The 22,220-nt window shown below is 43.1% G+C and overlaps 1 protein-coding gene across 1 annotated transcript; it reads left to right on the top strand.

The window, feature by feature from the left end:
- Positions 1-14,234: 14,234 nt before the first annotated feature.
- On the top strand, positions 14,235-20,276 carry LOC123102428 (pyrophosphate--fructose 6-phosphate 1-phosphotransferase subunit alpha). Its single transcript, XM_044523775.1, has 19 exons — positions 14,235-15,348; positions 15,447-15,619; positions 15,713-15,825; positions 16,097-16,171; positions 16,260-16,373; positions 16,622-16,689; positions 16,780-16,863; positions 16,990-17,043; positions 17,139-17,219; positions 17,307-17,400; positions 17,521-17,594; positions 17,678-17,788; positions 17,883-17,927; positions 18,004-18,060; positions 18,145-18,249; positions 18,321-18,437; positions 18,797-18,900; positions 19,600-19,765; positions 19,849-20,276. The coding sequence occupies exons 1-19, from the start codon at positions 15,256-15,258 to the stop codon at positions 19,984-19,986; spliced, it is 1,866 nt and encodes a 621-aa protein (XP_044379710.1). The 5' UTR covers positions 14,235-15,255; the 3' UTR covers positions 19,987-20,276.
- The last annotated feature ends 1,944 nt before the right edge of the window (positions 20,277-22,220 follow it).

The raw sequence follows: 22,220 nt of genomic DNA, 5'->3' as shown, positions 1-22,220 counted from the left end.
TCAGCGCTTCCGTAGTCGGTCTGCGTGGGTACGTAGACAACACTCCCCTCTCGTTGCTGTGCATCATCATGATCTTGCGTGTGCGTCGGAAATTTTTTGAAGTTACTACGTTCCCCAACAAAAACTATGATGGAGATGGAGATGATAACTATGGAGATAGAAAATGACGGCGGTTAGGATTGATGAAGATGGAGATGACTTTTGATTTTATGTGGTTCCTCTCACGGTTGTTTTGTTGACATTTTGGTCTCAACCCCTTTATAAAGTTTGTCCGGTGGACAAGGAGCATCAGTTTTCCACGCCATATGACCGCTCATGCGAGCGAGGGCGGTCGCTTGAAACGCCGTCTTTTGTGTTGGTTCTTCTGGTGCTCCTCCACTTGAATTCTTCTATCTCTTCCTCTACTCTTTTCCTTGTTCTGACTTGAATTCGTCCATATTTAGCTCATTTCTCGTGGAGACACAATAAAGAGAGGATTTGTGGAATCCTATGCATTTATTAGTCATTAGTGGCAATATTAGAGCGAATATCTCGGTTTTAATGAAATATATGAGTTTAAACTCAGTGTAGAGGAGTGTAAAAATAACACTCATCAAGCCTCACCGGCGCCAACTCGGTTGCAGCACCGACATACATGGTTGTAACATCGTCGAAACGATTGCAACTCTGGTGAACGTGGATGTAGCTTCTATAGTGTACGATTGTAGCATTTGTCGATGATGGCACCGCCAGTTGCAGCTTTGGCGAACATGGATGAAGCTTCTATAGTGTACCATTGTAGCATTGGCGACAATGGCATCCCCGGTTGTAGCTCATGTGTAAAGGGTTGTAGCTCTGGTGAACATGGATGTAGCTTTTGTGAGTATGGTTGCAACAAAACAACAACGACCGCGTTGCCCGCTGCACCTCCGGTTGCAGCAAAATCCGTCGCCGGATGCAACATCTCCCGCAACCGATTCCAGCATACATCATAGCTGGTTCCGACATCCTCATCCAAGTCAAATCCAGGAAAAACCATCGCTGGAAGCAGTGCCAGGGCAGTCGTGCTTGCAGCGCGCTGGTCGCCATCGTTAGCACCGGTGGCCTGCCCGGCGCGCAGCAACCGCGTCATCGTTTAGCGGGGGAGATTGGAGTTGGAGCCGACGTGTGGAGAGAGGAGAGGTAAAAAAACGAGGTTGGGCAGAAGCTCCATGGCTGACGGCGAGAGCAAAGGAGGAAGATGAGCCGCAAGAGGACCAGATAAGGACGGAAAGAGCCATGCAGCTAGTCGAAGTTTCAACTGGCTGGTCAGTGGTAAGCGTTTCACTTTAACAAGGAACAATTTCGGCCCAACTAGTTAGCCACCTTCCCTCCAATTTTTTTGTTAGTGCACTAGCCATGTAACCGAACTAACCTAGCAAGTAGCAAACACTCTCGTCTCAGGACGCGGCTATACCTCGCTTATAGTGAGGCAACCTTCCGATTCGCTAAAGCACGTTGCAGCCACGCGAGCATATGGGCTGGCCCAGTGGCCTCGGCCACGGCCTCTTTTTTGTGTGTTTGTTTTTCTTCTTTCGTTTATACTTACAAATATTCTAAATAAATACTATATTACAAAAAACACTGAACATAAAACATTTCAAAAACTGTTAACCAAGCATTTGAAAAAAAAGTTAAATTTACATAGAGAAAATGTTTCGCATGTATACGAAAAATGTGTACAAAAAATATATAACGGGTGTGAAAACGTGATCATGTATTTAAAAATGTTAATCCAAGCATTTGGTAAAACTGCTGAACAGGTATTTGAAAAAATGTTAATTAACAGTTCAAAAAATGTTGAATATGTATAGAAAAAATGTTGACCATGTATTCAAGAAAATGTCAAACTTGTATTTGAAAAATATTAATCAAGCATTTGAAAAATGTTAATTGTGTATAGAAAAAGTTAAAGATATAGGAAAAAATGTTAAACTTTTACATGAATTTTTTAATCGAGGTTTTGAAAAAATTGTTAAATGTGTATAGAAAAATGTTGACCATGTATTGAAAATATACTAAACTTGTATTTGAAAAATATTAATCAAGGATTTGAAAAAAAGTAAAATGTGTATAGAAGAAATGTTGGCCATATAATCAAAAAATGTGAACCTGGGTAACCTGGTACTGCAAAAATGTTAATCAATCATTATAAAAATTTAATTGTATGTAGAAAAAACATTGACCGTATATTCAATAAATGGTAAACTTGTATTTGCGCAAAAAAATGAAAAGTATATTAGAAAAGTATATTCGATATATACTTAAAATGTGTATAGAAAAAATGAAAACCTGAGACAAAACAAAAGAAAACCAACGAAAAGAAAGAAAAGCAGAAGAAAAATGAAGAAAAGGGAAAAATAAATAGTAAAAACAGAGAAAGAAACAAAGAAACCGGTGAAAAAGCTTGAATAAACAAAAACAAAAAACCTGGAAAAACAGTGAAAAAAACTACTCTTTTTCTTTAACAATGTTGCGACCGACTATTCTAGCACAAACCTGACGGTGGCCTGGTGGCTAGCTGTCCCTTTTTTTTAGTAGTTTTTTTTGAGAGAAGGCCATCATAGCTAGCTTTATTAAATTAAAAGACAGTTACATCGTCTACGAGCTTTCCAACCACAAAGTCAGGTGGCTCGTCTAACCAATTTAAAATAGACTTATTACAATAATTGTAGTTAGCTAGCACATGAGATGCTCGATTACAAGAACGAAGACAATGTTTAAATATGACCTTCCCAATTGTAGTGCTTATATCCACGCACTCCGCAAATAATGCTGCGGCTTCATCCCACCATTGTGTATGACCGGTACAAAAGTTAATTACTTGGAGAGAATCTGACTCCGCTTCTATTCGGTTAAATCCCAAAGAATTGGCAAATGATAGTCCATCTCTCATAGCCATCGCCTCCATGGTAATTGCATCAGCTACCACTGAGATGAACTTACATTGCGCGGCGATGAAGTTTCCCCTGTCATCTCTAAGAATGGCAGCCGTCACACCACTGCCATCATCTGCAAAGAAAGATGCATCGACGTTTAACTTTGTGAATCTTGGTTCTGGCTTGCACCATCGTGTTTCAGGCATTTCATATGATTTTGTCGAGGCATTCTGGAAGTTTCTTGCAATAGATAGAATAGATATTGGCCATCTCCAACTCGGCGGTACAGGTTCATTATGCGTCAGTTGTCTCCGAACCCACCAAAGATACCATCCTCCTACTGCTAATGCTTGTTTGAAGTTCACACTTGGGTGTATACTTAGATGATCATCCGGTAGTGATAGCAGATGCTCAAAAATAATAGATCCTGATCTGTCCACCGGCAAGGATTTATCTATGAGGCCCGACATTCCTAGACGCCTCCACAAGTCCCTCGCGTTCACACACTGGAACAGGAGGTGCCGAATATCTTCCGCGCCCTGGTGGCAGATCGGACATGGGCCATTAGAGCCAACATGCCTATTGGTCAGGATAGCTTTAAGTAGTTTATTTCCTTCAACTATGTGCGAATGGGTTGGCCCGCAAATGTACTTCAGGCAAGACCGAAGGAAGACTCGCTATAAGCAAAACATGGCGCTTCCTATTTAGCGCTGCAGGCGCCAGTTTGTGTGCATTTTGCAAACTGGCGCCTGCAGATCTTCGCGCTGGGCCGGCCCAACTAAGTCTCCTTTCGGCCCAACTAAGTCTACTTGGAGAGAATCTGACTCCGCTTCTATTCGGTTAAATCCCAAAGAATTGGCAAATGATAGTCCATCTCTCATAGCCATCGCCTCCGTGGTAATTGCATCAGCTACCACTGAGATGAACTTACATTGCGCGGCGATGAAGTTTCCCCTGTCATCTCTAAGAATGGCAGTCGTCGCACCACTGCCATCATCTGCAAAGAAAGATGCATCGATGTTTAACTTTGTGAATCTTGGTTCTGGCTTGCACCATCGTGTTTCAGGCATTTCATATGATTTTGTCGAGGCATTCTGGAAGTTTCTTGCAATAGATAGAATAGATATTGGCCATCTCCAACTCGGCGGTACAGGTTCATTATGCGTCAGTTGTCTCCGAACCCACCAAAGATACCATCCTCCTACTGCTAATGCTTGTTTGAAGTTCACACTTGGGTGTATACTTAGATGATCATCCGGTAGTGATAGCAGATGCTCAAAAATAATAGATCCTGATCTGTCCACCGGCAAGGATTTATCTATGAGGTCCGACATTCCTAGACGCCTCCACAAGTCCCTCGCGTTCACACACTGGAACAGGAGGTGCCGAATATCTTCCGCGCCCTGGTGGCAGATCAGACATGGCCATTAGAGCCAACATGCCTATTGGTCAGGATAGCTTTAAGTAGTTTATTTCCTTCAACTATGTGCGAATGGGTTGGCCCGCAAATGTACTTCAGGCAAGACCGAAGGAAGACTCGCTATAAGCAAAACATGGCGCTTCCTATTTAGCGTTGCAGGCGCCAGTTTGTGTGCATTTTGCAAACTGGCGCCTGCAGATCTCCGCGCTGGGCCGGCCCAACTAAGTCTCCTTTCGGCCCAACTAAGTCTACTTGGAGAGAATCTGACTCCGCTTCTATTCGGTTAAATCCCAAAGAATTGGCAAATGATAGTCCATCTCTCATAGCCATCGCCTCCGTGGTAATTGCATCAGCTACCACTGAGATGAACTTACATTGCACGGCGATGAAGTTTCCCCTGTCATCTCTAAGAATGGCAGTCGTCGCACCACTGCCATCATCTGCAAAGAAAGATGCATCGATGTTTAACTTTGTGAATCTCGGTTCTGGCTTGCACCATCGTGTTTCAGGCATTTCATATGATTTTGTCGAGGCATTCTGGAAGTTTCTTGCAATATATAGAATAGATATTGGCCATCTCCAACTCGGCGGTACAGGTTCATTATGCGTCAGTTGTCTCCGAACCCACCAAAGATACCATCCTTCTACTGCTAATGCTTGTTTGAAGTTCACACTTGGGTGTATACTTAGATGATCATCCGATAGTGATAGCAGATGCTCAAAAATAATAGATCCCGATCTGTCCACCGGCAAGGATTTATCTATGAGGTCCGACATTCCTAGACGCCTCCACAAGTCCCTCGCGTTCACACACTGGAACAGGAGGTGCCGAATATCTTCCGCGCCCTGGTGGTAGATCGGACATGCGCCATTAGAGCCAACATGCCTATTGGTCAGGATAGCTTTAAGTAGTTTATTTCCTTCAACTATGTGCGAATGGGTTGGCCCGCAAATGTACTTCAGGCGAGACCGAAGGAAGACTCGCTATAAGCAAAACATGGCGCTTCCTATTTAGCGTTGCAGGCGCCAGTTTGTGTGCATTTTGCAAACTGGCGCCTGCAGATCTCCGCGCTGGGCCGGCCCAACTAAGTCTCCTTTCGGCTTTCTAAAAAGGCAAAAAAAGCACACAGGGAGAAGTTCGATCCAACAACCTCTTGTAAGGTGGTACACTCCGCAAATCACTAGGCCGCTAAGGCAGTTTTATTAGGTTACATCTTTTCCACTCTTTTCTTCTTTCCTTTTTCCCATTTTTTAATTTTTGCTTTCATTTGTTCGTCCTTATTTGATGATTTTTTTAAATTCGTGAACCCTTTTCAAATAGATGAACTTTTTCTTCAAGTGAACGAACTATTTTCATTTCTCGATGAATTGTTTGTCAAAATCGTGAACTGTTTTTCTAATCTGATGAACTTTTTTTAAGCTCGATGAACTTTTTCAATCTGGATGAACTTTTTCCAAATTTGTTGAAATTCTTTCAATTTCGATGAATTTGTTTCCAATTCGATGAACTTATTTCAAACTTCATGAACTCCTTTTGATTTTGCGAACTTTTTCAAAATATATTGAACTTAAAAAATCGAAATTCTTTTGAAATCTTGAACTTTTTTGGACACATGAACTTTTTCGATTTGCTGAACTTTTTTCGAATACCTGAACCTTTTCTGCATGCTCATGAACTTCATTTGAAATCTATGAACATGTTTTCAAATAATTGAAAAATGTAAATGTTATGTAACCAAAAAGTACGTTTAAGTTTCTGTTTTTACATGTTCCGCGCTGTGAATAGTGAATCCTTTGCTGGATCCCAGTCAAGAATCCTTTTTGCGTGGGTTTTTTTTTGCGGTCCGTGGTCGTGGGCCGGCCCACCCGGACGCTGCTGCAAGCGCCAGTTAGTTGCTCGGCACTGAAGGCGCCAACCAGGAGGTCCCGCAAAATATATCCTTTGCTGGAAGGAGACTCAGCGCGGACCCTCGCGCCTTCAGCGCACCCTTTTGGGTCGGGCAATCTGCGAGTACCCTGTTTTTTTTAATTTCGTCTCTTTTATTTTTATTTTTTCTTTGCTATTTTCAGTTAGTTGCTCGGCACTGAAGGCGCCAACCAGGAGGTCCCGCAAAATATATCCTTTTCTGGAAGGACACTCAGCGCGGACCCTCGCGCCTTCAGCGCACCCTTTTGGGTCGGCCCATCTGCGAGCACCTTGTTTTTTTTATTTCATCTTTTTTTTTCTTTTTTCTTTGCTATTTTCGGTTTTTCAACTTTAAAGAATTTGAGATTTCACGAAAACAAATTAAAGAAAAGAATTTTGGAGAAAAATGTTCAAGAAATCATAAAATGATTGTGGATTTTAAAAACATTTCGCATATTAAAAAATGCTCAAGGTTTTGAACAACTTTCATGTATTCAAAAAATTGTTCATCACTTTTAATTTTTTTTGCGAATTGAAATAGTGTTCATGATTTTTTAAAATATTTAAAACAAATGTTTCAAAATTGTAAAAATTGTTGCCAAGTTTCAAGAAAACTTCATCAACTAAAAAAATTCATTGATTCAAAATATGTTCACGCATTTCCAAAACTTGTTCATCCAAAAAATATTCCAAAATTTTAAAAAATGTTAGCCAATTCAAAAAATCTTCACGTGTTTAAAAATATGTTTGCAATTGCAAAAAATACTCACGAATTCTAAAAATCTTCATGGTTTAAAATGTTCATGAGTTTGTAAAAATGTTCAAGAATTTGGCGTATGTTCACGATTTGTAAAAAATGACCATGATTTGAAAATAAATATTCACGAATTTAAAAAATGGCCACAAATTTGAAAGATGTTCATGTTTTGAAAAAATGTTCACAATTTAAAAAAATCACAAATTTGAAAGATATTCATGATTTCAAAAAAATATTAAAAATTTGTTAAAATGTTCCCGATTGCAAAAAAATGTTCACAATTTCAAAGGTGTTTGCAGAAATAAAAAGTAAAAAGTAAATAATTTTTTAAAAAAGTAGAAAGAAAAAGGAAAAAGTAAAAAAGAATGCAAAATAAAAATAGTAGAAATGTAAAAGAAAGACAGTAGGAATCGAAAAAAAAACAGTTCTGATAAATACATCCTAAAATGGGTCGGGCCAAATAATAATTCGGCGCGCTAGAGGGGCGAGCACTAAGTCACTCGTGCTCGACCCACACGCCAAATAGGAGACTCCTCGCCCAACGCTATGGGCAACCGAAAGGAACGGGCAACCAACATTAACAAGAAAAAAAACTAAATGCCTAGCCCAATGGTTGACACAAATCACAACCTACAACCCACAACCAAACAATCAGGACAGAACAAAAGGAACAACAAAAATAGATGACATCATCTTTATGACTTTAAGTCACATTTAGATGTACCTTAGACTGGCCCTCTCGTAAAAGAAGGACATCAAAACAAATGGACGGTGTTAGGAATAGGTAAAACCTTTGTATTCCATCAGATGATAACAACATGAATCAATCTGTGGTTGGATGGTTAGAGGGACTGTGTATCCCCAGCCCACCAGGGTTCAATTCCTGATGCTCGCATTTATTTCTAGATTTATGAGTTAAATACATCACGGGTGTCTCAACTTGTCCGGCGCGGTCATTTTGGTGCCTAAACTTGTAAAATACGTAAAAGTGGTGCTATAACTTGTCGCATGGTGCATATACGGTGCCTTCGCCCGTATGCCGCCATATGTGTTGTTCGCGATGTGTGACAGCTGGCGGCTGCCCCACATGTCAGTGTGTGTGAGCGTCGCCTTTGCTGGTGAGGTGCGTGCAAGTTATTTTTTGGAAACACCCTAAGGTTTAATTAAATGTGATAAAAAACCACCCTCGCTTATGCTAGTAAGTGGGAAAAAAACAATCATTGAGGGTTTCAATCTTGGTACCTGCAGGTTTAACAGTATGTACACTAGCCATTGGGACGATGAATACTTTCTGAACAATTGTTAGCTGGGACTAATATAGTTTAGGGTTTGTCTAGGTCTCAGTCGACTGATGACATCAGCATCTGTACAAATCAGGCCTGCTTTGTTTATTGAACTGTTTGCATGTTTGTGCTGCCACGGGCTGGCTTTGTACTTCTACTGGGCTTTTATCTCATCTTTTCCCCTGTGATCTGTTGCTTTGTTGTCAGATTTTTTTCCCTCTTTTTGTAGTTAGGATGTACGACTGCAAATATATTATGTATTTTGCTATCCAGCTACAACCTCAACGAGTGAGGTAAATTTTTTGTTCAAATCATAGCATTATTTGTTGCCGGAAAAAATCTTGTATATGCAATACGATGCATGCTTGTAGTGTTTTTTATATGGTCATGTAACTTATTGTCATTTTTTCATGATACAAAGTATTTGAACACAAAGAAAAGATATTGAAGAAAATAATAATAGTTTTGTGCTTGCTATTGCTTGCCCGCGAGCTATGAAGTTGTTGCCCGCTGTTGTTAAAGTATAGAAGGACAAAGGTCAAACACATAGGTATATACAGTATATACATCATTTTTGTTACACGAACAATTTTTTAAAAAGTGTCTGAGCATTTTCTAAAAATTACATGAGCATTTTTAAGAACCGTGAACAGCTTTCAATTTTACGGACAGTTTAAAAGAAATATGAAACGTGTTTTCAAATATGGACAATTTTTTAAATGCATGAACATTTACTAAGAATTGCATGAAAAATTCTAGAAAATTGTTCGTTGCATATTGAAAAAAATGTTCACCGCATATTCGAAAAGTGCTCACTAATTATTTAAAAAAAACTTAAACATGTATTTTTAAAATATTCATATACACACACAAGGAAATGTATTTCTACTAATGGGAAATTAAAATCATATTAAAGGGGAAAAGGAGCAAATTAACTGCAAGTGTCCCTCTCCAGCCGCCCTCTGGCAAAACAAGCGTCGGTTGCAATTGAGGGCAGCACTTGCAGTTGCGTGCCTAGCGTCAGACATGCAACTGCCCCCGCCCCCTCTCCCGCCGCCCACCGACAAAGCAAATGTTAGTTGCAGTCGGGTGTGTTGACATGCAGTTTCACTCGAGAGCGACACTTGTAGTTGCGTGCCTAGTGTCAAACATGCAACTCCCCCCTCTCTCGCCACCCTCCGACGAAACAAAGGACAATTGAAGTCGGATGGGTAGACATACAATTGCAGTCGGGGGCGAAACTTGCAGTTGCGTGCCTACGGTCATACATGCAACTGCCCCCTCCTCCCCCCTCCAGATGTCCTCCGACATAAGAAAAAAATTAGTTGCAATCGGGTGGGTAGATATGCAGTTGCAGTCAAGGACAACACTTGCAGTTGCATGCCTAGTCTGAGGCATGCAACTACCCCTCTCCTGCCGCCCATCGATAGAACAAAAGTCAACTGCAGTCGCTTGTGTGGACATGCAGTTGCAGTTGAAGGCGACATTTGCAATTGCATGCTTAGTAACAAACATGCAACTACTCCTCCCCTCTCCCACTATTCTCCGACAAAACAAAGGTTAGTTGCAGTCGGGGGCAACACTTGCAGTTGCATGCCTAGTGTGAGGCATGCAACTTTACGGTGTACGCATGTGAAAAAGAAAAGAAAAACACATAGCATATAAACACAATAAAAAATTGTTTTTGGGTAATACACGAAGAAACAAAGTAAAAAAATATAGACAGGATACAAATAAGCAAATAAAACAAAAGTCATGTAGAAAAGGCAATCACATCTCAAAATAAAAAAAATAAGACAACAACATGTGAGAATAAAAATTGTTCATGCGGTGTCAAAATGTATGTTCCTAAAAAATATAAATTTTCCATTTTTCCTAAACAAGAATGATTAAAAAATTGAAAATGGAAATACAAGTACACATGTATACTGTATACATAAACATAGAGTCATCTGCCCGATTAACTTTCTTCTTCTGTGTGTTCAAATAAAAAAATCTTCTTCTGTACATACATGGTGCACACAACCAGCAAAAAAAGAAGAAGAAAAAACATACAAAGATTTACATGAGACAACTATAAGAATATAAAAATAGACAAGCACAAAAGAAAGGGCCGCAAGCCACGGCCCACAACTGACCTAGTGTGTTTTGAAAAGGAAGAACACATCAGCGATTGAAACAGGTGGATAAAACTGGACAGCTAATCTCGTCGACTGAGACTTCGTAAAGTCTCAGGCGACTGAGTTTTAGCGTTCCCCTATAGTCTACGTATCGCTCTGCAGTTTACATTATGTTTTTTTTCTGTTGCTGTTTGGTTTTATGTTATGAAAAATTTCCAATATAAATATACAATAATTATCTTAAATCTTTATTCTATTTTTATTATTGTGTAGTTTGAAGAGGTAAACCTAAACTTTTTCTAAATTTATGTGGATTTAAACAGGTTCAACATATATTATACAATATTGTGTAAATTTTTATTTTATTATGTAATGTTGTATTTTGAAAGTTTTTCAACGTGTATTAAAAATGATTGTGTAAAAACAATAAAATCTATAAATATGTGAAAACATGTTAAAAATTGTATAAATGTAAGAATAATTTTACACAATAAACTTTTATTACATGTTCAACATTTTATGAAATAGATGTTGTAAATTTTGAATGCATGGCAAACATTTTTCAAAATCACCTTTACAGTTTCTTAATACATGAGAATTGCCAAAAGTATGTTGAATATTTTTTTCAAATGCATTAACACTTTTTTAAGTTAATGGCGGTTGTAATATTTTCTTATATTTCTTTTCAAATTGGAAAAATAAAAAATCATGAAATTGGAAAAAAAGCCTAATAATGAAATTGTGCGGGCCCACAAGACGCCATTCTAAGCTCCTAGATTCAAATTCCAGCATGGCAACTTTTTTTCTTTCTGTTTATTAGTTCATGCAGTATCACTCCTTTTTATAAGTAGGAATCTATTTTCGAGTGCAGCGATTCGGTGCCCAGGGTCATCTGCACCCGATCAGAATTTTTTTTAGAAAAAATGCTAGAAAAATTCAAAAATTCCAATTTTTTTCATGGTAGACAACTTACTGCGTGAGGTTCACTCCAAATATTAGTACATTTGGACATCTAAGTAACTCTCAGCAAAAAGACAAATCAGGTCAAAACAGTATGTGAACAGTAAATTGTTTTACATACCCTGAATTTGTCGTTTTTGCCGAGAGTTGCTCAGTTGCCCAAATCATATGAAAATTGGGTCGGACCTCACGCACCAAATTGTTTACCATGAGAAAAATATAGAATTTTTAGAATTTTTTAGTATTTGTTTTGAATTTTTTATTCAACACAGGTGCAGATGAGCCCGGGCTCAGAAAAGGATTTTCGTCTATTTCCATACTACACATACCACTACTATCGGCACATGTGCGCACACTGTGTGCTTAGGTACCTGTTTCCGGCGATGCACTTTCAGTGAGAGGAGACGTTCCCGTCGACGACGAGACGCCTACGGTGACTTCGTAAATCATAAGATGATATGCCGGCTCAGTCTCTCGGAGGTGCTCATAGGGGTAGGATGTGTGTGTGCGCGTTCATAAGGATGAATGTATGCGCGTGTATATGAGCGCTTGTGTTTGTACTGATGCTCAAAAAAGGTACATGTTTCGAATCGAGCCGGTGCGCCATTTTTCTTTTCTTTTTAGTACTATTTTATCCACGTGCGAACTCGATCTGACAGGTGCGATCAATGCAATTCGTCATATTTAAATAAAATGTGAGGTGCTTTTGCAAAACTCAATTAAAGTACATGAAGTTTCCTGTAAAAAAACCAGCACCCTCCATTCACAGCCATTGACATGTGGGCAAATGCCACGATGGCACGCCATGTGGGCAGTGCATACGCCCAGATATGAATGGATGCACCGTATTTGAACAATCCAACAAGTTATAGCACCATTTTTATGTATTTTTACAAGTTTAGGCATCAAAGTGATTGCGCCAGATAAGTTGAAGTACCTGTGGTGTATTTAACTCTAAATTTATTTCAGGATTTCTGACGATGCGCATTCAGTGAGAGGAGACGTTCCCGTCGACGACGAGGTGCCTACGGTGACTTCGTAAATTTCAAGATGGTATGCCTGCTCAGCCTTTCGAAGATCTTCATAGAGATAGGGTGTGCATGTGTGCGTTCATATGGGTGGGTGTCTGCGTGTGTATATAAGCGCTTGTGTCTGTACTGTGTTCAAAAATCAAATTATAACAACGATCACGTAAACTGTGTCCCCTGCGCGACACGTGCCCTTTGTGGACCAGTCCACCGCTTCCTCCTCCGGCCTTGGGCCAGTTCTTTTGTGCGATTCTACCAGAATCGCCCCCCTCCTCAGCTTCTTCCAGAATCACCACTCCATATGTTTTTTACAATCCTAGCTAATTAGATCTTAACTAGATAGGATTGTAAAAAAAATATGGAATGGCGATTCTGGGAGAAGCGGGGTGATTCTGGAAGAATCGCCGAAAAAAACTGGCCCCTTCTATCCTCACACAATCTCTCCTCCACAGCTCCACTTGCTCTCCTCCTTGTCTCTCCCCCCTCTCCATCTATCTTTCGTTGTATCCGAGAGGGAGAGGGTGCCCATGGTGACGCTGACCTCTAGCTGTCGCTGTTACGAACCAGGAGGGACGACGACGACCATCGCCAGCTGCATCCCGCCCCCAAATAGTTGTGTTGTTGCTGCGAGCGAGGGGACACATCACCAACTGTTGCGTCCTCACCATGAAGAGGCGACGCCGGCCACTAGAGTATCGCTGCCGCTGGTTTGCAATGCAGCACGAACGCCGGAGGCGGGCGCCGCTCCTGACTGGTCTGCGATGCAACACGCAGGAGGAGGCTGGGCTGCTCACCACCAGTGTTGCAAGGCAGCGCGAAGGCCGGAGGTGGGCTCCGCTCGCCGTTGGTGCCGCAATGCCGCACTCAGGAGGCTGGGTTGCTCGCTGTATGTTTGCGTTGGAGCTTTTGTCATGGCGCCGGAGCTATGGAAGCTGTGACGGGGATGCAATGGAGCGCCGCCTGGGTCGTGGAAGCTGTGACGGGGAGGCAAGGGAGCCCCGCCGGAGCCACAATGAAGCTTCGTCGGACATTGTCGTCTGATATGAGTCAATGACGTCTGACATGACGACCCCGGGAAGGGAAGGGAGTTCCGGGGTAGCATGATGTCTGACATGACGACCCCGGGAAGGGAGTTCCCGGGCAGTGTGATGTCAGGAACTACGACCCCAGGAACACTTACGCCCACGAGCGAGGTGGTTCCCGGGCAGGCCGTGTCCCCGCCAACAGCGCGGTCGGACCTGTTCAATGCCAACAACGACGTTGCCACTCCACATAGGTTACAACGTCTAGGGGAACCTTCTCGGCGAGTCTGCGGGACGATCACAACACCTCGAGATCAAGAAGGACGAGCACGGCGCCATCATCAAGCACAAGGCGCGGCTCGTCGTGAAAGGTTACATACAGCGCATGGAGGAGGACTTGTAGAAGGTCCTCGCTCTAGTGGCAAAGCACGACTAGGGCGTACGGGCTACACAAAGTCCGAAAAGACGGACATCCCGACGAAGGCATTTGGTCGCGATCGGTTCCAAAAATTGCGTGACAAGGTCGGGATCGTCAACATCCAACCTGCTCGACAGGGTTGAGAGGGAGATTGTGGGCTTCACCCCTGTCTCCAAGGCAACAAATCTTAGGTGGTAAGTTGACTGGAAGTAGACCAGCGTAAGCATGCAAGTACGCAGCAGTTTCTTTGAATGTGCTTTGCATGTTCATGCTAGTAGTCACGGAGGTGATATGCATGTACATAGTAGTTTCCTAGTAGTCTTCAGGGAGTTTACTTAGATTGACCTGGGCTGACTTGTGGCCTATAAAAGAAGATGAATCCCATCGATTGTAAGCAGGCCATTTCACTTCAATACAAGGCATTTTCAGTTCTTCCTAGTACCACCGTGTGTGCTCATTCAGCTCAAGTAGTACTCCAACTCTAATCTCTAGTGTGTGTGCATTTCACTAGTCCGTGGCGCAGCTAGTGAGTGTGTAGCCGCCGGTTGTAGTGTTCCTCCGCTAGATTGTACTGAGAGAGAGAGAGAGAGAGAGAGAGAGAGAGAGAGAGAGAGAGAGAGAGAGAGAGAGAGAGAGAGAGAGAGAGAGAGAGAGAGAGAGAGAGAGAGAGAGAGAGAGAGCTAGCTACTCGCTACTCGCTAGTATTTTGGGCTAACACCGGAGCTATGGAAGCTGTGACAGGGATGCAATGGAGCGCCGCCTGGGCAGTGGAAGCTGTGACGGGGATGCAATAGAGCTCCGCCGGAGCCGTAATGGAGCTTCGCCGGACATTGTCGGTGCTACGTTGCAACTTTTGTCGCGCTGCCTGGTGCGCCATGAGAGCTGTAAGGGAGCTTCACTGGGGTGTCATCAGTGCTCGGCGGTGCGTTGTGCTGCTGCGATCGGACGGCCACAGATCAGACAGCTGGCTAGGCGGGAAGTCATCCGGTTGAGAATAATCAGAGGATCTTCCCACGAGCCAACAAAAATATCTCTATGCAAAAGCAACACTTTAGCAGTTTAGCTATATGTGCAATCAAATCGATCGAATACTTTTGTGTCAACAGTATAAATCAATGGGCAGTGGGCGTCGCTTTCCGGCCGCCCCCTCCGTGAATAAAGAGCCGGGCATACATTCGAAGAAGCAAAAAGCACAGAAAAATCAGGGGGCAGCCCATAGCCTAGGGCCAGCACCCGTGTGTCGCTCTCCCGCCGGTTTGACGAAACAGACAACGACGACGCATGTCAAACCGCCGGCGCCGCCCCGTGGTATGACAATACCCACACTCTCATATCATATCTCCCCCAATCTTTCTTCACCAGACCAACGCACCAGCACCACAACTCCATCAACCAGCAAGTAAAATCGTCAATCTTGTATCGACCGATCGATCAAGAGGGAGGGATGAACGCGGACTACGGCGCGCCCACGGAGCTGGCGGGGCCCCTGCAGCAGAGGCGGGCGCTGTACCAGCCCCGCCTCCCGCCCTGCCTCCAGGTGATCATCCACCGTCGTGTCCCTGGCCCTGCTGCCCATCTCCGTTCTCTCGTTCTTGGGTGAGTGGTGATACTTAAAGAGCTCGTTGTCTGTCCCAGGGAGCGACGGTGAGGGTGGAGTACGGCGACGCCACCGCCACCATCGACCCCACCGGTGCGCACGCCGTCGCACAGGCCTTCCCGCGCACCTACGGCCAGCGGCTCGTCACTTTTCTCACGCCGGACGGCGCCGCCGGGGCTGGCAAGGCCGTCGACGAGCGCCCGCCCATCAGGTCAAGCTCGACAGCTTGCCCGGATCGTTTGATAATATATCCGTCCAATGGGAATCTGCAACACTGATGCATACAGTGATGCTGATTTTGCAGGGTGGGTGTGGTCTTCTCCGGGAGGCAGTCACCTGGAGGCCACAATGTGGTCTGGGGCCTCCATGATGCTCTCAAGGCTTACAATCCCCAGAGTATTCTCTACGGATTTATTGGTAATCTTTTAGTTCCAAAGTCTCAACTTCTTATGTTTTTTTTTGCGGCTCAGTTTCCAAAGGTAAAATAGTTTTCCAAGGGAAAAATATTTTCTTGATATTGCGTCAACATCTGGATTTTTTTCTCACATACTAAGTGGCTCTATATAAGAAATGCATTTTTTTTTCGAAAAGGAGGATTCCCCGGCCTCTGCATCAGAACGATGCATACGGCCCTATAATAAGAAATGAAGGAATTTTGTTTATTAAAGTAGGTTGTGCTTGTGTGTAGGTGGGACTGAGGGGCTGTTTGCAAACAAGACATTGGAGATCACAGATGATGTTCTTGCTTCATACAAGAACCAGGGTAAGTGTGTTCATCTACCGTCGGTTCTTGACACGCTTCTGCAGTTCTTATGGATGACAGAATAAACTTTGCACCTCTGTTTTCCCAGGTGGTTTCGATTTGCTGGGCAGAAGTATTGACCAGATCCGCTCGAGTAAGCAAGTGAGTGCTGCTATGACGACGTGCCAAGATCTTAACTTGGATGGCCTGGTCATTGTTGGAGGTACCAACACGAAAACCCAATAAAATTTGTTATGACAGTCCATGAAAACTAATGATCCAGGTTTACCTACGCCAATAATATGATGCACGAGCTATTTTGAGTTATATTATATAGTGTACCATGTTGTCAACATGCATGATATGTTTTCAAGCATAATTAGTGTTGCAATTTCAGACCCATCAAATATCCCATCTCAGTAGAAGCATGTACGTGGTTCTTTTAACACTGCAGTTATTCTCTGTTATCAGGAGTGACTTCCAATTCAGATGCTGCACAGCTTGCAGAGACCCTTGTCCAAAAGAACTGTAAGACCAAGGTACTGTATTAATTTAAGCTGTAATATCAAATGCTTGTATTCTTAAAGGGCCCAAGAAGTCTCTCAGGAACTAATGTCTTTATTGAACAGGTCGTTGGTGTGCCTGTTTCACTGAATGGCGATCTCAAAAACCAGTTTGTCGAGACAACCGTTGGATTTGATACAGTGTGCAAGGTGACCCACTGGATTCCACGAGAAATTTTCTACGACGAAATGTCCTGCGCATAATTAAAGAGGCATCGGATGTGGTTTAGCACTGTCAGTTTATTACCCCTGTCATTTATGGAAATTCTTTTTCAGGTGAATTCTCAGCTTATAAGCAATGTTTGCCTGGATGCAATCTCGGCTGGAAAGGTAACACTATAATTCACTCATTCGGATTAGATGTTAAATAATCCTAATTACGTATCATTAATATAGCACTTGCCTTCTGTTCATTTTCCTACCAGTACTACTATTTTGTTCGTTTGATGGGTCGAAAAGCGTCTCATGTCGCCTTAGAATGTGCGCTCCAATCGCACCCGAACATGGTATGAGTCATCAAACTTGTCAGCCAGACTACTATGCATGAGAAAAACAATATTATCAGCTTTATGCTTTTGAATTTCTCCATGCAGCTTATCATGGGAGAGGAGGTGGCATTGTCAAAACTCACACTGATGGAAGTTATAAACAAGATATGTGACGGAGTACAAGCAAGGGCAGAATTAGGTTTGTACAGCCCTTCGGCCGGTTTGTTTGCGAGATTAGCTGAAAACTTTGCCCATCATTTTTATGCCATCTTCATACATATATTTTGTGATAAATTGATGTCCCGGTATCCATGTTCAGGAAAACACCATGGTGTGCTCCTTATACCAGAGGGACTGATAGAAAGCATTCCAGAAATGTATGCACTCATTCAGGTATAATGGTTCTGGCCACCTGATAATAAGATGAAGAACATAACTTTGGTTCCACCTTATTCATTTCTGTTCAACCATTCCAGGAAATCAGTAACCTTCACAACAATAATGTGCCTGTTACAGAGATACCAACACAACTGTCTCCGTGGGCAGCGGCACTGTTCCAGTTCTTACCACCCTTCATCAGAAGAGAGGTGCTGCATTTCCAGCAAAGTTTCTTTGCATAGTCTTATGACATTAGCTGATTAACATAAACTAAGTTCCAAATACATTCCATTTTTCACTCAGCTCCTCCTCCATCAAGAATCTGACAACTCTGCCCAGTTGTCCCAGGTTTGTGACTCGCCATGCTCTTAGTTGCTGTAATTTTTATCATGCAACCGTTGGTATCACATTGTCGCTTTGACAGATTGACACCGAACAACTGTTAGCTCACTTGGTAGAAGCAGAAATGATAAAAAGAACAGTGAGTTTTGACGCTTCTGTTTCTTTTATTTGGGTTTTAAAATTTCAGGATTAGTGCCTTCTGATCATGTTGCTTAATTTCCAGAAAGAAGGAAGATACAAGGGAAAGAAGTTCAGTTCAGTCTGCCATTTCTTTGGATATCAGGCTCGAGGATCCCTACCGTCAAACTTTGACTGTGACTATGCTTATGTAAGGATTGTAACTTGTACGAATATAATATTTTTTTAAAGGCAAAATACTCTAATATTTGAACTATGCAGGTTCTTGGCCATATCTCCCTGCATATGATAGCAGCTGGTTTGACTGGCTACATGGCAACTGTGGCTAATCTCAAGGACCCTGTACACAAGTGGCGATGTGCTGCTGCCCCACTAACTGTAAGATATTTATTATGTGTTGCCATTTCTATTCCTTAATCTTTTGTTTAGACTTTAAAGCATGGTCTTGACAAAAAAAAAGCACTTGTATCAATTTCTATTCCTTAATCTTTTTGTGGTTAAGTAAAAACCCATCATGTACAATTAAGAAGCAGATAAGCAAGAATTATTTTGTCCACTAGACTTCTTGTCAACTAGAAATTTCTTCGGCCATACTCGCATTCTGGACTGCTTGTTGACTAGACTACTTCTGTAAAACTTGTTGTGTTTAAGTATTGTCTGAATTCAGTACAAAAAGAGTTATCTTCTGTTTAAGTAGTCCTTACTGACCCAGTAATACTTGTTGTTGTCATTAACAGGCAATGATGAGTGTCAGGAGGCATTTACGTGGCCCGGGGGCAATCCCTATAGGAAAGCCTGCCATTCATCCTTCTCCTATCGACCTGAAAGGGAAGGCATATGAGTAAGTCATTACCAGATTGGTTATATCTACATCAGTTTTCTACACTAAAAATTAGGTGTCATCTTCATTACTGTAGATGAGGAAAAAAAATACTGGAATCAAGTGTTCAACCACATGAATGTCCCAGCCCCTCTAGCTGCATTAAGCATAGCTGACAGACTATCAATAACCAAACCAATTGAGCAGTAGGGGGGAAGAGGATCCCCAGTGTAACTCCCCTATCATTAAACATATTCCCCTATGATTGAGCAGTATGGACAGGTCGAGCCTTAACTATAACAGAAAAATATGTAATGTTAAGATTTTACTACAGCAGAACCATTAAACATATTCCCACAAAAAAACATTATACATATTGTTGAGAAACGTTTATACTTCGAAACTGAATAATTTAACCTGTAAAAAATTCCCGCAAGAAATAACCTGTAAAAGAACTTGTTGGTTTAAATATTGATAACATAAATCACATTCAGCGATTTACGAGACCCCTGATATAATAAAACACGAAGGCTAGGGAACTCATTTTATTTAGAGGTCATCATTGACCAAAAGTAACGCATCAGTTCATGATGCATAATGAAATTTTACAAGAAAATAATGCCCGATTACTCCTAGTAGTAGTAACACTTAAAAGTCCTGCTTTTATCTGGTCACGATCTTACGCCTTATACAAACTGAATTGTTTCATGTGTGACTCAGGTTGCTGCGAGAGAAAGCTTCGAGCTTTCTCCTTGATGACTTCTACAGGACTCCTGGAGGTATTCAATTTGAAGGACCTGGTTCGGATGCAAAGCCAATCACACTGACCATTGAAGACCAGGACTACATGGGCGACATCGAAATGCTAAAACTGTATCTCGACAAGGTTCGTGCCAGAAACCCAGTTGCATTTTGTTGCCTGTCTCGTGTTTCAAACTATGCCAAGACTACCAATGAATTTACTTACAGGTGAAGACGATCGTGAAGCCCGGTTGCTCAAGGGACACCCTCAAAGCGGCGATAAGCTCGATGATCTCAGTGACACATGTGCTGACAGTGATGTCCCACCCTCTCAATGCTGAGCTGCCTCTCTACCATTTCAACTGAGCATGAATCACTCACTGCATCTGAGTTACAGGAGGCTGGCTTGAGCTATTCTGTTTTCCTCTGTGATCCTTTTTTGAAGGACAGCGTGTGAAAGCACTGCAGTCTATATGCCAGCAAACGTCGAGATAATAGTACTAGTTAATAATCCTTGTGTGAGACTGGATATGTTTGTGATGAGCAACCGATAGACTCGAGCTGAAGTAATCAGAACTTCAGGATCAGTTAGTCTCGAAAACTTTTGATTGCAAATGACTTGTAGTTGTTCTAAGTAATGACTTATAATTCGGACATTGCAACCTTACTGAATGTACAACCGGAGATCATCAACTCATCAACCGGAGGCCAATCCTCCCTCTCGCGTCGCACCCCTTGCGGGCGACACGAGAGGCCGGCGCCGGGCAAAGCCCGTGCGGTTGACGGTAGCGGTGGAGGGTTGTTCCTCCTTCTCCTGGGTTGAACGGCGGGGGGGGGGGGGGGGGGGGGGGGGGGGGGCGCTGGATCATGGGGGAGCGGCCTTTTCGTCGGTCCATGTCGGCGCGGTGGCTCCCGACAGTGGCGTTTGTGGTGGCGCGGGTGGAGATCGTCCAGAGGATGGGGGTGGGGTTGGGTGTGGCCGATGGCGGCGACGATGTCCGACCTGGATCTTGGGGTGGTAGCCCTGGTCGGTGGCGGTGGTTGAAGCTCAGGCGGCCTGCGGTGGCAGGGCGTGGTGGTGCCCCTGATCAAGGCAGAATTGCGCCAGCGATCTGGTGGTTTGGCTCCAGATTGGATCAGATCAGCGACGGTGACCAGCGGGAGCGGGATCTTTCCCGACGGCTATGGCAAGGTGGGATGGCGGACCTCCTCCAGGCTCCAGTAGTGGTGCACTCTGTCGGTGGCCGGTGCATCAGGGCTCCCGTGGTGGCAATGCTGTTGTGGGTGATCCGCAGATCTGCGTGGCTAGATCTGAGACTTTAAAGGTGGTTTAGTTAGTTGTAGGATCGAAAATATATTTAGAGGGGGTGATTAGACTACTTGATTAAATAAAACTTATTTTTTTAATTTAATTGTAAGCAGATTTTAGCAATTATGATAAGTCAAGCAACATCGTACCCATGCAATTTTAAGAGTATTGCAACGAAAAGTAAGACATTGCATATGTAAGTAAAGGAGGGGTTTGGAGAAGGCAAACACAATGGGGACACAAAGATTTTTGGCATGGTTCTGATAAGTGGTGCTATCATACGTTCAAGTTAACGGAGACTTCAACCCATGAAGGGTAATGGCTGCGTGATTCCACGGAGAGCTCCACCCACGAAGGGTCCACGAAGAAGCAACGTTGTCTATTCCATCATGGCCATCACCCATGAAGGACTTGCCTCACTCGGGTAGATCTTCACAAAGTATGCGATCTCCTTGCCCGTACAAATTTCTTGGTTCAACTCCACATCATGTCGGAGGCTTTCAATCGACATCTAACCAATCTAGGAGACATCACTCTCCAAAAGGTAATAGATGGTGTGATGATAGTAAACTCCTTGCACTTGTGCTTCAAATGATAGCCAACCCAACACTCGACTCTCTCTCACAGATTTAGCTACGGTGGAAGAAGGATTTGAGTGGAAAGCAACTTGAGGAAGGCTAGAAATCAAGGTTCAAATGGTACGAATGGAATCTCTTGATCTCAACACATGAGTAGATGATTCTCTTTAGGAAAATGAGTAGTGAAAGTATTGGTACATTCTGATAGCTCTCTTACTTAGTAAGGGGGGGGGGGGGTGGAGGGGTATATATTGTTAGGGAACGTAGTAATTCAAAAATTTCCTACGATCACGCAAGATCTATCTAGGAGAAGCATAGCAACGAGCGGAGAGAGTGTGTCCACGTATCCTCATAGACCGAAAGCGGAAGCGTTTAGTAACGCGGTTGATGTAGTCGAACGTCTTCACGATCCAACCGATCCAAGTACCGAACGTATGACACCTCCGCATTCAGCACATGTTCAGCTCGATGACGTTCCTCGAGCTCTTGATCCAGATGAGGTCGAGGGAGAGTTCCGTCAGCACGATGACGTGATGACGGTGACGACGAAGTTATCGGCGCAGGGCTTCGCCTAAGCACTACGACGATATGACCGATGTGTGTAACTGTGGAGGGAGGCACCGCACACGGCTAAGAGAAGACTTGGTGTGTCTTTGGGGTGACCCCTCCCACGTATATAAAGTGGGGGAGGAGAGGTGGTCGGCCCTAGGGGG

This window comes from Triticum aestivum, chromosome 5A, assembly GCF_018294505.1.
Source record: "Triticum aestivum cultivar Chinese Spring chromosome 5A, IWGSC CS RefSeq v2.1, whole genome shotgun sequence".
Classification (NCBI taxonomy): domain Eukaryota; kingdom Viridiplantae; phylum Streptophyta; class Magnoliopsida; order Poales; family Poaceae; genus Triticum; species Triticum aestivum.
This window is presented reverse-complemented; position numbering and strand designations above follow the sequence as displayed.